This window comes from Phyllobates terribilis, unplaced genomic scaffold (assembly GCF_046119375.1).
Source record: "Phyllobates terribilis strain yellow unplaced genomic scaffold, ASM4611937v1 Scaffold_3__8_contigs__length_932513732, whole genome shotgun sequence".
Classification (NCBI taxonomy): domain Eukaryota; kingdom Metazoa; phylum Chordata; class Amphibia; order Anura; family Dendrobatidae; genus Phyllobates; species Phyllobates terribilis.
In genome coordinates this window covers 815115809-815130847 of record NW_027362763.1, presented here as the reverse complement: position 1 = coordinate 815130847, position 15039 = coordinate 815115809, and the positions used below count along the sequence as shown (strand labels likewise).

At 39.1% G+C, this 15039-nt stretch overlaps 1 protein-coding gene across 4 annotated transcripts in view; it reads left to right on the top strand.

Annotated features, from left to right (window-relative positions):
* Window positions 1-15039, top strand: part of TIAM2 (TIAM Rac1 associated GEF 2) — a 518307-nt gene that overhangs the window by 240042 nt on the left and 263226 nt on the right. For all 4 annotated transcript variants that reach the window (XM_073672431.1, XM_073672433.1, XM_073672430.1 and 1 more), the window contains 3 exons: window positions 368-803; window positions 7717-7889; window positions 12304-12528. In XM_073672431.1, the coding sequence (XP_073528532.1) occupies window positions 368-803; window positions 7717-7889; window positions 12304-12528 (834 nt within the window). The remainder of the gene's footprint in view (window positions 1-367; window positions 804-7716; window positions 7890-12303; window positions 12529-15039) is intronic.

The following is a 15039-nucleotide window of genomic DNA, read 5'->3' as shown; positions in this document are numbered from 1 at the left end:
GGGCATAACATTAGGATGGAGGGGCACAGGAGGGAAAGAAAAACTGTTCCAGTTGCAATTTGTTCAGCTTCAATTAAAAATCCAATGAAAGGTCCTTTTTAAGACTAATATACAGGCTGGATAACACATGGTTTTTCTAATGGAGATTCCCTACGTTCGTGACTTGAAGTAAAGTAATGAGTAGATGTAAAATCTTGCAGCATATTTGTGCATCTGGGTTTGTAAGAGTACTATGGAGCAACGTCAATGTATGATATGTATCTTCAGTACATAAATCTTTCTATAATTCACTCATTCTCACATATCTTCTGTTGACTACAGTGTTGTTTTTATCACTTTTATACATTATTTTCTATTTTCTCATCAGGAACCAAAATGTAAAGAAGCAAGTGAATGTTTTGACAGTGGAATAGATGGCTTTACTGCAGAAACAAGCTCTCCTCCACATCTGTCTAGCATTTTGTGGTCTGGGGGCTCCGGACCTCTTGCGCAGCCTAGAAATGAACAAACTAGTGTAATTGGCAGCGATGCTGTAAGGCAAAATATCTATGAAAATTTTATGAGGGAGCTTGAATTAGAGAAAACTAACGTGGAGGAAACGGCAACATCAACAGGTACAGACGACTCAAGTAATGACTCTCTTAGCTCACTAGAACAACTCGACCTACTGTTTGAGAAAGAACAAGGAGTTGTTCGCAAGGCTGGGTGGCTATTTTTCAAACCCCTTATCACCCTTCAAAAGGAGAAGAAACTGGAGCTTGTTACTCGCAGAAAATGGAAACAGTACTGGGTAACACTTAAAGGTAAGCGACATAAATACATAGATAAATATATTCAAATCTACTATATTATACAGTGGTAATATAGAGTCGTATTCCTGTTTTTTTGTAGCCAGGATAGCCATGTCTGTTTGTGGAAAAAAAAAAAGAAATCTGTATTCTCTCCATATCTCATGCCTTATTGATTTTAATTGCATAGTTCTGTACATAGGAAGAGCATTCCATAGGGAACAGCAATCTTATTTTTGGACAGTTAATATAAAAATGTTCACATATTTTAGTGGTAAATAATGATGCCCGGTAGCTGTTTTTAATTTTTACAGGGTGTGGTGGTAGAATATCAGTGTCACTACAGATTTTTTATTCCAGAGCACAGAGTATTATGAATAGTGTCAATAACATTCCAGCTTCAAGACTTCCAACAAGCTCTGTCAAGCTCCCAAATATTCACAGCACTTTAGATGATATAAGATATACAGCTGAAATCCTCTGGAAACAGTTTTATATTAGCTAATGTTTCAACGAAATCAATGGCACAGCAATACATTTTACATAGCATGGGACAGTGTATGGTCAACTTTCCCCACTATCAACACCCAAAAAAAGAAAAGAAGATTTATGTTCACTTTAAGCACAGATAGAGGCTGAAAGTGCACATAAAACAGAAAAAGTCTGCTCTGACTAGATTGTTAGTCAGTGCTCCGATCTTTAACCCCTACCCCCCTTAAATTCATTTCTAAAATAGGTAAATCATTGGCTAACGATCTAGTCAAAGCACACCTGAAACCCCCTAGAATTTTTAGGCAAGCAACCATTGGGTCCCGTAATTGTGGCTCCTTCCCATGTCTGTCCTGTCAGAACTGTTCACCTATTATAAAAGGTAAAGAAATTTATTATCCAACTAAAGGTTTTAAAATCAAAATTTCTCGATTGTTTACCTGTAATTCTGAAAATGTAATACATATAGAGTATGTTAGAATGCCCTTGTGGCATGGTTTATATTTGACAGACTGAAAGTTCCATCAAGTTGACTCAATGAATACCATTCAGCTACGTGTACGGGGATTTGCAGAAAAAAATAAGAAAAAATCCTCAACTAAACGACGAAGCTGAATTAAATGAAAAAAAGAAAGCAGAGACTGGGGTCGCTAAACATTTTTTTCGAACAGAGATATGTAGTATCTGATCTTAGATGGTGCTAGAAGAGATTGAAGGTGGTAATAAAGATGCAACTAGGACATGTGTACTTCAAAGAGAGCCATATTGGAATTCTTCTATAGACTCTCTTATAACTAAATCATTTCACCTAACGAACAAGCAGTTTCCTTCACTCATTGGTTGATCAGCAGCCTATTTGCACTTAAAGATCATCATGAAATGAGCATTCCTAAGAACACAAGCTCTTGATAATTTGTCAATGTAAATGCACCTTCTTCCTAACCGGTTATCACCTATCCAATGGACGTTTATGTATATGACCAATGGGTTTGGATATGAATGTCTTTGATTTAGTACAATACCTAACAACTTATTTAGACAGTAAAAAATTCATTTGTCTGTCAAGCAAAAAAACTCATCAGTGGCCACCTTCTCGTCCCTTTAAGCTGTAGGCTGGGGGTCACATGACATTTAATCATGCACATGGTGATAAAATAATGTATTATTATAATATAATCTTAGTGTTTGCGTAGAAAATAAACAAGATAATTTGCCTCATTACCATCAATGTAATCCAAAATCAGATTTTTTGCTAACTTGGGCAGCAAAATTGGCTTTTTAATATGTTGTATCCATGAAAAACACTCAATTTATTTGCTTTCTGGACCCACAACATGATGACTTGGCAACAAATTATAGCTACCCTGATTTTTACAATGTTGCTTGATTAAGGCTTAAAATGATGATGTAGGAGATTATGATAACAAATGTGGATTTCTGTTGGCAGAAACCTGTCACATTGTACACATCTTATATTGCACGAGGAGCTGAGCAGATTGATAAATAGATTTGTGGCAAAAGATTCGCTATATTTGCCCTTTGTGTTATCTAAAACTCTGCTGGTTTTGGTTTTAGAAGTCCAGTGAGGGTCTCATTCAATTATTGACAACCTTTCCTTTCCACACAGTGCATATAGAGCTGTCAATCACTGAGTACCGCCGCCCACTGGACTCTTAAGTCCGAGATTAGCATAGTTTCAGATCAATACATTTCAAGTGATACAGAATAATATGCAGAAAAAAAGATCTGAATCTACTCTGCTCCACCTGTTGTATAACCTGCTGCCCACAGATCACACCGCTCTGCAACGTGACAGTGTTGTCATGGAGACCTTCTGTAGATTCAAGTCACCATCTGCATTCCATGGCTGCAGATCTGCTCCCACACCTTTAAGTGAACAAGGTAGGAATTAGCCAGCAAAGGGAGTCATATAGAGCAGGCAATGGTCCCGGGGAACAAATGTATACAATTATGCTCTCCACCGGGAGAAAGCAAGCAGTCGAGCAGCACAATGCAGATTTCTGAAAGATTTCCTCAAATCATTTTATGGTCAGACAAGTATTTACTAAAACTGATGTGTCAAAAGAAATGTCAAGGTCTATTTAAAGGGAATCTGTCACCAGGTTTTTGCTCTCCCATCTGAGAGCAGCATGGAATAGGGGCAAAGATCCTCATTCCAGCAATGTGTCACTTACTGGGCTGCTTTCTGCAGTTTTGATAAAATTGGTTTTATCTGCTGCTGATCTAGCAGTTCTCTGAATGCTGAGCTCTGGATAATCCCACCCACACCACTGATTGACAGTTTTCTATGTATACTCTGCATAGGAAGAAAGCTGCTCATCAGTGGTTGGGGGAGGGTTATACACAGCTCACGAATATGGAGGACTATATGGCAGCAGATTTACTAGTCCTCTAATAATAATCTGCTGATAAAACAGTTATTTATCAAAACTACAGGAAGTAGCCCAGTAAGTGACATATAACTGGAATCAGAGTTTCTGTCTAAACATTATGCTACTGTCCGATTAGGTGGCAATAACCTGGTGACAAATTCCCTTTCAAGTATTCATATTTTTTAAATATACAAAAAAAGCATTTGTATATTTTTTTTGACTATAAGTCTAGTTAGAGGAGCCCTCATAATTACATTTACCTGAAGCACTGTGCAGCGTCATTAATCTGTAGATTCGGGTGCCCGTAATCCTCGAAGGTGTGGCTCTTCCAGATGTCTGTACTTACATGTATTGTCCATGACAGATGCATATTAAATCATGTAGAATTTGATCCATTATCATTATGATAAAGCTCTTTCAGTCTTCTTTTCAACTATTGATGGAACATTTCATACAATATCAAATGTATAAATTGTTTTGCTAAGTGTAAGTGTTCTGTGGGCCCGCTGGACTCTCCCTACAGGTGCAATAGCAAAAGATATTTTACACACAATAGACAATTTAAAAATATAATCCATGACAAAGAAACTGAATGTATAATTAGAGGAGATTACCTAGATTGCATGAAATACATAAAAATAGATCATTATTATGAAGGACTGTGAGAAATTTGTAGGCAGCTATAGAATCATGATGGGAAAATGATCTTGGACTGAAACAGGTTTAGTAACCTTTTAGATGATTAGGTTGTGTCAGAATTGAGCTTAACTGGACAGTAGCTAAAGTGAAAAGATTCTGGAATTAAAATATTTGTTTAAATCTATGTATATTTTTGACAGAATAAAAGCATACAGATTAAAACATATTTTTCAAGACCCTTTTATACAGGTGTATAAATGAAGCCCATAGGGACGATGATAGTTGGAAAATAAAATGACTTATCACCACTCCCCTGATGTGCGTCATTGTTGTCATAATGGGGCTGAACTTGTGATGCATGTCAGTAGACTCAGGCTCAAGCTACATGCTGCAAACTATGGTACTTTTCCCACAGTTATTTGGAATACTACACCACCATTCTTTCTTCTTTCCATGATGCAAATATGGATCCAGCAACTGTATGCTAGGTCCATGTATACTTGTTCTCCACAGGATATTAATGATCTACCTCAAAAAGGCACATCAATAATGATGTCCCATCTAGTGGGCAGGTATTCAGAGCCTCTTAGATCAGTAGATGGGTCAACATCACATCCCGATGACAGCCCTGGAGGCACTTTTGTAATGTAAGTGAATTACAAAAATGTTAAAGGGTTGACTGTGAGTCATTCAAACTAAATATGTGATCTTGTAGAACAAAAATGTTCAGAATTAGGGTAGAAAATTTAGCATACACCAAGGACTTCGTAAAACAGAAGGAATTTACATGCTCACTTTAATCACATATTCATACAACTAAGACATTAAAGATGTTAAAGCAGTGTGAGCAGCCTCTTCTTACCTCAGCACCACTGACATATTCAGTATTAGATCAAAAAGATATGGTGACAGCAGTGTGAGCTCCTCCTCTTACTTCACCACCCTTGATATCTCTAGTATTAGATCAGATAGGCAGGTTGGGCAGCAGTGTGAGCAGTCTCTTCTTATCTTAGCACCCCTGGTATTTCAAGCATTAGATCAGAAAGACATGGTGTCAACAGTGTGGGCAACTTCTTGTTAGATCTGCGCCCCTGGCTTCTCTACTATTAGATAAAAAAAACATGGCAGACAGCAATGTGAGTGGCCTCTTCTTACCTCAGTACCCCTGGTTTCTCTAGTATTAGATCAGAAAAAACATGGCGAACAGCAGTGTGGCAATTTCTTTTTACCTCTGCACCCCTCTTATCTCCAGCATTAGATTAGAAAGATATGATGAACAGCAGTTTGGGCAAACTTTTACCTTAGCATCCCTGATATCGCCATTATTAGATCATATAGACAAGTTGGACAGCAGTGTGAGTGGCATTTTACCTTAGAACCTAGTATTATATCAAAATGACAGGGTGGATAACTGTGAGCGGCCTCTTCTTACCTCAGTACTCCTGGTATCTTCAGTATTAAATCAAAATGACAGGGAGGACAGCAGAGTGAGCAGCTACTTCTTACCTCAGTACTCCTGGTATCTCCAGCATTAGATGAGAAAGACAGGGAGGACAGCAAAGTGAGCAGCTACTTCTTACCTTAGTACTCTTGGTATCTCCAGTATTAGATTAGAAAAACAGGGAGGACAGCAGAGTGAGCAGCCACTTCTTACGTCAGTACTCTTGGTATCTCCAGCATTAGATGAGAAAGACAGGGAGGACAGCAAAGTGAACAGCTACTTCTTACCTCAGTACTCCTGGTATCTTCAGTATTAGATTAGAAAAACAGGGAGGACAGCAGAGTGAGCAGCTACTTCTTACCTCAGTACTCCTGGTATCTCCAGTATTAGATGAGAAAGACAGGGAGGACAGCAGAGTGAGCAGCCACTTCTTACGTCAGTACTCTTGGTATCTCCAGCATTAGATGAGAAAGACAGGGAGGACAGCAAAGTGAACAGCTACTTCTTACCTCAGTACTCCTGGTATCTTCAGTATTAGATTAGAAAAACAGGGAGGACAGCAGAGTGAGCAGCTACTTCTTACCTCAGTACTCCTGGTATCTCCAGTATTAGATGAGAAAGACAGGGAGGACAGCAGAGTGAGCAGCCACTTCTTACGTCAGTACTCTTGGTATCTCCAGCATTAGATGAGAAAGACAGGGAGGACAGCAAAGTGAGCAGCTACTTCTTACCTCAGTACTCCTGGTATCTCCAGTATTAGATGAAAAAGACAGGGAGGACAGCAGAGTGAGAAGCCACTTTTTAACTCTGTACTCCTAGTATCTCCAGCATTAGATGAGAAAGACAGGGAGGACAGCAGAGTGAGCAGCCACTTCTTACCTCAGTACTCCTGGTATCTTCAGTATTAAATCAAAATGACAGGGAGAACCGCAGTGTGAGCAGCTACTTCTTACCTCAGTACTCCTGGTTTCTCCAGTATTAGATTAGAAAGACAGGGAGGACAGCAGAGTGAGCAGCCCCTTCTTACCTCAGTACTCCTGGTATCTTCAGTATTAAATCAAAATGACAGGGAGAACCGCAGTGTGAGCAGCTACTTCTTACCTCAGTACTCCTGGTATCTCCAGTATTAGATGAGAAAGACAGGGAGGACAGCAGAGTGAGCAGCCACTTCTTACCTCAGTACTCCTGGTATCTTCAGTATTAAATCAAAATGACAGGGAGAACCGCAGTGTGAGCAGCTACTTCTTACCTCAGTACTCCTGGTTTCTCCAGTATTAGATTAGAAAGACAGGGAGGACAGCAGAGTGAGCAGCCCCTTCTTACCTCAGTACTCCTGGTATCTTCAGTATTAAATCAAAATGACAGGGAGAACCGCAGTGTGAGCAGCTACTTCTTACCTCAGTACTCCTGGTATCTCCAGTATTAGATTAGAAAGACAGGGAGGACAGCAGAGTGAGCAGCCCCTTCTTACCTCAGTACTCCTGGTATCTTCAGTATTGAATCAAAATGACAGGGAGAACCGCAGTGTGAGCAGCTACTTCTTACCTCAGTACTCCTGGTATCTCCATTATTAGATGAGAAAGACAGGGAGAACAGCAGTGTGAGCAGCTACTTCTTACCTCAGTACTCCTGGTATCTCCTTTATTAGATTAGAAAGACAGGATGGACAACAGTGTGAGCAGCTGTTTCTTATCTTAGCATTTATTTAAAATGACATTTCTTTTAGTTATTTTTCTATTCCCTGAGAACACTTTTTATCCTCAATGTCTGTCATTTTTTTGCTTCTCCAACACATCCCGCACTTTTTATTTTTAAATATTCTTAGTCAATTTCTGCTATCATTAAGTCTTAAAGGTCTGCGTTTTAACAGGCATGCAAATTATTGTGCAATATAACATTCTATTGTGTACATGACAAATTCGTTATCTCTAATATTAGCCTACTATTTCATATTCTCTAATCAAAGGTTGCACTCTGATGTTTTACGAGACATATGAAGGGAATTCCACAGAACAGAGTACTTCACCGAGATATGCTCTGTTTGCTGAAGACAGCATTGTGCAGTCAGTTCCTGAGCACCCGAAGAAGGAAAATGTCTTCTGTCTCAGCAATTCCTTTGGAGATGTTTACCTATTTCAGGTTGGACATGTCTAAAAAGTTTACATGGTGTAATGTATGTTATATAGTTTGGAACTTATTGTTCTATGTGGTTCTGGCAATTTATACATAACTTATTTTCTGGAAGAAAAATATATCAAATTATAAGGGATTTCCAAATTTTGGAATTTTTGTCATGTAAACTAGACATTCCAGATGGTTAGATCAGTGGATGAGATCTGACTCACTGCCTTCCACGTGGTCATGCATGTGCAGTCACCACTTTACGGTAATAGAATTTAACAGAAAACTATGATTTAAAGTTGCTGTGAAATTCTTGATCTGGGCATTCTTGTGGATCTCAGATCTTAGATCCCAACAGTGTAATCTTCTGGATGTGTAAATAGTATATTAGATTATCTCAGAAAATTTAGGCTTTGCTTATTGGACCATTTGAAACTATAGGAGTGCTTATCACTTGCATATGTCTGCTAGTGCATACATGTTTTGAAAACTGCAATCAGTTACTGCAGTTGAGGAGACTGTATAATGACAATACAGCCTTTCCTTAAATGAAAAGCTATCACGACGCAGAAAAATATCCTGATGCAGAAAAGCATAGCTTTTATACCTAACTATACAAATATAAAGGCTTTTGTTGTGTTAAAGCACCATTCCAGTGTTTTCTTTTATTTTTTCTTATTTCATCACTGGAGTGGTGTCACTAATGTAAGTTCCGTGCCCCTAGTAATATACTTACCAGTCGCCGTCTTCTTCTGCTCTTGGCACTGCTACAGTCATCTTCTGCAGGTTGTGATCTGCTGAATCGCTCCAGTATTTTCTGGGCAGTCCGGATATCACTTCTCAGTGTAAGTATCAGAGCCAGAACGAGGCTCTCATATACATAGGCTCCTTTCCCATTGTGTTCTTGCCCATGTTCAGTGGTCCCATGAGGACTTTTGTTCAAACTCTCCAGCAAAACTGGATTTGGACATATGCATTGATGGGGCCATAGACTATAATGGTGCTGACACAGTCAACGTATTCTCTGACGTGCATCATTTTCGGGCATGTACGCCTACTGGAGGTAGACACACAGACATAGTAGGCAGGATCAGTGAACCTGGGCAAGAACGCAATGTGAAAGGAGCCTTACGCTGAGAGCTTGTGACCATTAGCTCTGAATTCCAGTCAAGCAGGAGCTACAGTCATAAGATCGAGAATTAGGACCAGAGTGGCTCCGAGAGGAGTAGAAGATGGCAGCTAGTAAGTATATTACTAAGGTGAAGGACCTTACATTAGTGGCACCAGTTCACCAGTGAAATAAAAAATAACATTGGAGTGGTGCTTAAAGTGTTGTGCTCCATTAGACTGGCTATATATTAGACTGCCGGCTGAGCCAATCATTATCAGCAGGTTTAACATTAGTCTAATGCGTGCAGGGGCTTAAAGATTGAACTCTCTACATTGTGATATCTTTCTTGTGTGTTACATTTGTATACTGGCCAAAACTATGCTTATGATCAGCTGTTGAAGTCCATTAGTATGTCAGCTTATATGTCATGAAATGTTTTTAACATGATGTGGTATGAACCTGTTCCAAAGTTATGTTTAATGTTTCACCCCTGTTTACACCCTTATATGTCAGGTTTTTTGTTTATAACTAGAGGAAATCTCTTTAAAAAGTAGCATACAGTAAGCTTACAGCATTGTCAGATGAAAACAGGTTCCATGAGGTAGGTGATAACTTATTGATTTATGGAAATCCGACCACTGGGAACCCCTCTGATTGGCAGAACAGGGAATTTCTAACCCCAATTCAGGCCCCAGAGAAAGCTGAGCGCAGTGCTTTGCAGGGCCATGTGGAATGAATGAACTGCAGGTCAAGCTGGTGCATTGCCGCTCCATTCTAATTATCGGTTCGGCTCCCAAAAATTTGACCCCCACCAATCAACAGGTTATCACGTATGATGTGGGTAGATGATAGCTTGTTTTCACTGGATAAAACCTTTACATGTCCTACAGACATAGAATATAACATTTAATCCATGTTTATTTTATTTTGTTTGTTACTTTCATCATGACCTTTATTGTCATTGACTTAAACGGAACCTGTCACCAGTTTTTGAGTCTCTCAACAAATGCCACCATCTTTATCTGCTCCTGTACTGCATTATAACAACATGTATATTGATCCTGACTCCTCCCATATATTTCCCAAAATACAATTTGAATTGTTTCCCTGCTGTATTTAAATGAGTATCGTCCAGACCAATGGGCATCATTGCTGTGGCATCTGTGCTTCCTCCCTGCCCCTACAGTGGCTTGCAAAAGTATTAATCCCCTTGGCATTTTTTTTGTGTTTTGCTACATCACAACCTGGAATTTCACTGTTTTTTTTAAGGGTTTGCATCAGTTCATGTAAGGAACGTGCAACTACAACTGTGAAAATATGGTTTTCTTTTTATTGTGAAGCAAACAACAAATAGGACAAAATAAGTGAAAACTTCAGTGTACATAACTTTTCACCCCACTAAAGTCAGTACTTTGTACAGCCTCCTTTTATGACAATTACAGCTGCAAGTCGCTTTGGATAAGTCTCTGAGCTTTTCACATCTTGCTACTGGTATTTTTGCCCAGTCCTCAAGGCAAAACTGCTCCTTCAAGTTAGATGGTTTCATCTGGTGAACCGCAATCTTCAAGTCTGACCACAGATTCTCAGTTGGATTAAGGTCTGGGCTTTGACTAGGCCACGCCAAAACATTTGCATGTTTCCTCTTAAACCACTCAAGTGTTGAGTTAGCAGTATGCTATGGATCATTGTCTTGTTGGACGGTAAACCTCCGTTCCAGTTTCAAATCACTGACAGAATTAAATAATTTTTGCTCAGGAATATCTCTGTATTTCGCACAATCCATCTTCCCCTCAACTTGGACCATTTTCTCTGTCCCTGTAGATGGGGTTCTTGGGGTGATGAGTTGTGTTGGTTTGGTGCCAGACATAGCATTTACCTTGTTGGCCAAAAAGTTAAATTTTGGTCTGTCTCACCTGACCACAGCACCTTCCATCATACATTTTGGGAGTCTCCCACATGTCTTTTGGAAAATTCAAAATGAGCCTTACATTTTTTGTCTGTAAGTAAAGGCTTTTTTTCTGCCCACTCTTCCATAAAAACCACCTCTATGGAGTGTACAGCTTATTGTGGTCATATGGACAGATACTCCAGTCTCTGCTTGGGAACTCTGCAGCTCCTTCAGGGTTATCTTTGGTCTCTGTGCTGCCTCTCTGATTAATGCTCTCCTTGCCCGAGATGAGAGTTTTGGTGGACAGCCCTCTCTTGGCAGGTTTGTTGTGGTACCATGTTCTTTCCATTTGATGATAATGGATTTGATGGGGTTCCAGGGGATCATCAGAGATTGTACATCCCAGCAGATTTTTCCCTAACTTGTATGAAGATCTTCTTCATGGTGTTGCTTGGTTAGTGGTGCCTCTTGCTTAATGGTGTTGCAGCCTCTGTGGCCTCTCAGAACAGGTGTGTATACACTGACTGACAATGTGACACTTAGATTGCACACAGGTGGACTTCCTTCCATTAAAGGGGTATTGCCATCTCCAACATCCTATCCCAATATGTAGTAGGTGTAATATAATGGTAATAATAATATTAATAGCAAATACCGCCAATTAGAAATGTAGTGTACTTTTTTTTGATTCTGTGTCTCTTTCCTCATGTGCAGCCATTGCAGGACCTTAGGTATCCATGGTTACGACCACTAGCAACTAACTTTGCGTCTACTTTATCAGTGGACGTAACCATGGATACCTAAGGTCCTGCAATGACTGCACGAAGAAAGAGACATAGTGAATGAGAAAAACTATACTACATTTCTAATTGGAGGTATTAACTAATATTATTGTTACACCTACTACATATTGGGATAGTATCTTGGAGATTGGAATACCCCTTTAAGCATGTGACTTATGAAGGTAATTTCTTGCACCATAAATTTTTAGGGACTTCATCGCAAAAAGGGTGAATGCATATGCACATGCTAATTTTTACTTACTTGATCCCGTAAACTGTAATTGCTGTAGGGCAGAGCAAAATGCTTCTGCGCGGGCCACTGTGCTGGTGCAAGATTTCATTGCGCCATATGGATGACGTAGGACACCTGATTCACATCAATCAGAGCTGAAGGATGGCAATTAGGAGCAGAGAGGAGGCACAGACTGAGTGATGACGCCCATCAGACTGGACCATTCTCATTTAAATACAACGCGAAAGCAATTCAAATGGTATTTTTGGTGTTATACATGGGGAGTCAGGAGACCGTATACACGCTTGTGAAATGCAGTACAGGAGCAGATAAAGGTGTTAGCATTTGTTGAGAGACTTAAAAACTGGTGACAGGTTCCCTTTAAGATCTATCCATTTGTTTTTTTATTCATCCTGTAGGCCACTAGCCAAACAGATCTCGAAAATTGGGTGACAGCAATTCACTCTGCCTGTGCCTCACTTTTTGCCAAGAAGCATGGAAAAGAAGACACCATCAGACTGCTGAAGAGTCAAACTAGAAGTATTATGCAAAAGGTTGATATGGACAGCAAAATGAAGAAGATGGCAGAGCTACAACTCTCTATTGTTAATGACCCCAAGAATAGAAAAGCCATAGAAAACCAGGTGTGTTAAATCATTTTCCACCACCAGTGAGTGTTTCATGCTGCGAGTGATTTTATAGAGATTGGTATGTATTGTTCTACCTACAGTTACTTCTATTCTCTTTAATTAGATAGCAATATGTCCATATGCCTGCCTAATAAAATAAATTAGCTGCAATAACTAATCCGCGTGGATAGATTGCAGTATATGGCTGTGAGTACATGCAAAATAATTAATTTGCCTCTAACGTTTCATCATTAATGTTGGGATCATTTGGAATAGTTCCGACTAGTCCACAAAAAGCTTCAGGCTTCGATAGTAACTGTGATTAATGGAAGACTCATATTTATTTTATTTTATATAAATGAAGACTACCAATTATCTAATATGCCTGGCAAACAATAACCTATCAAATCTCAATCTTAATGTTAAACATATAGTGTAGCAACAATCCATTTTTATATAAAAGCTCATATAATATTTTTATTCCAATTTTGGTTGGGGCCACATTAAAAAATCAGCCATACTGCTTACCTAATTAAAGGGATTGTCCGGTCCAAACCGATAAGTCTGCAGTCACTCTGTGTGACCGATCACCAGACATCCAATATTAAAAAAATCTGAAAATCCATCCTTATAGGTACAAAAATGTGGACAATTTAAAATCCATATGTGGGATGAGGGGAAACATGGGACATAGTGCTAATTACCAGACGCGTTTCGGACAACACTTGTTCTTAAATTTATGCATTAAATACTAGAGACCCCTCGGGTCTCAGTTTGAGAAGAGAGATTATAATTTTCTTATGGTAAGTCATTCCATTTTGTTTTTATAAGTGTTGTTTTTACATATGTGTAAGCTTCTTCTATTGTCCTTTTTTGGATTTTCTTTTGCACCGCACACCTATTGGTTAATTCTTTTAATGAACTGGGTATATAGGGTTTCTCCCTAATTCCCAGCAGAGATTTATACCAAGTTTAAGAACAAGTTTTGTTCGAAACGCGTCTGGTAATTAGCACTTTGTCCCATGTTTCCCCTCATCCCATGTATGGATTTTGGATTGTCCACATTTTTGTACCTATAAGAATGGATTTTCTGATTTTAACTTTGGATTAATTAAACTTTGGAATTTTTTTTCATATTAGATGTCTGGTGAGTTGGATCAATTTCCCCTATACTCTGTGTGACTGCAGACTTATTAATCCCCCAAGCTTATGCCCTGTGCTCTGCGAGGATTCGCTGGTTTCTGAGCCGGGACCGGGGATTATAGATTATGTGTTATACATACTCCTGGGCGGAGCCCGTTCAGTGGGCACATAATGGCTCCATACGCTTGTATGGAGTGAGGCCACACCCTCCAGTTGGCCACGCTTACTGGACGGCCGCGTCACTAGTCGCGTTGCTGGGAGTATGTATAACTCATACATTCCCTCCGGTCCCAGCTCAGAAACCGGTGAATCCCCATAGTGCACAGTGTCTGCGCTGGTGAGATTCATAATCACATAGAGTAACTGCAGACTTATTGATTTGGACCGGACAACCCCTTTAAAGATTTTCCCTTCTGGAACAGCCGATGTTTTTGATTTTGCTGTTTTGTTTTTTCCTCCTCTTTTTCCAAGAGTCATGATTTTTTTTTATTTTTCCATTTATATAGCTATATGAGAGCTTGTTTTTTGTGGGACAAGTTGTAGTTTTGAGTGACACTATTCATTGTACCATATCATCTACTGAAAAACAAATATAAATTCCAAAGAGGGTTCACTCTCCCCTAAGCCATCTGGATGGACATGCAGGTTATAAAAAAGTTTAATAAAATGATACTTTGATATCTGCGATCCGATGTCTTGTTCCAGAGAAAGCTGCAGTTTTCATACATGCAAATGAGCTGTTAAGATCTATGGGCAGGACACAGATCTTCCAGAGAATCTGCCTCCAGAGATTATTTTAAATGCAAGGGGATGTTACCAGATTCTTCAGGAGATTATGTCCAGCCCATAGATTTTAACAGATTTTATACATAAGAAAACGTGGATTCCTCTGGAATAAGACTTCAGATCAGATATCAAGGTATCATTTTAATCAGCTTCCTTTGACCTGTGTGCCCATATTGACAGCTAAGGAGAGTTGATACTACTGGCAGATTCCCTTTAAGTATTTTTTCCACATTTCATAGTCATGGATCAAGAATGTACATATTAGTTGTGTTACATTCATAACTATGAAACAGCAAATTTTTAACAGGTGCCCTACTGTGCAGTACCAGATGCCCACAGTATTACAGTAGTTAAATTATTTCCAATAAGCAGGACAGATTTATCAAAAGTGTCTATATAAAAAAGCTATTCTTATTGTCCATAACAACCAATCACAGAACAGCTTTAATTTTACCAGTGAAGTTTAAAAAATTAAAGCTAATCTCTGATTGGTTACTTTGGGGAACACAGATTTATTTTTCTTTCAGACATTTTTGATGAATGAGGCCCGCTATAATGATTAAATATTTACATTACATCTATAATGGATGCATTTAC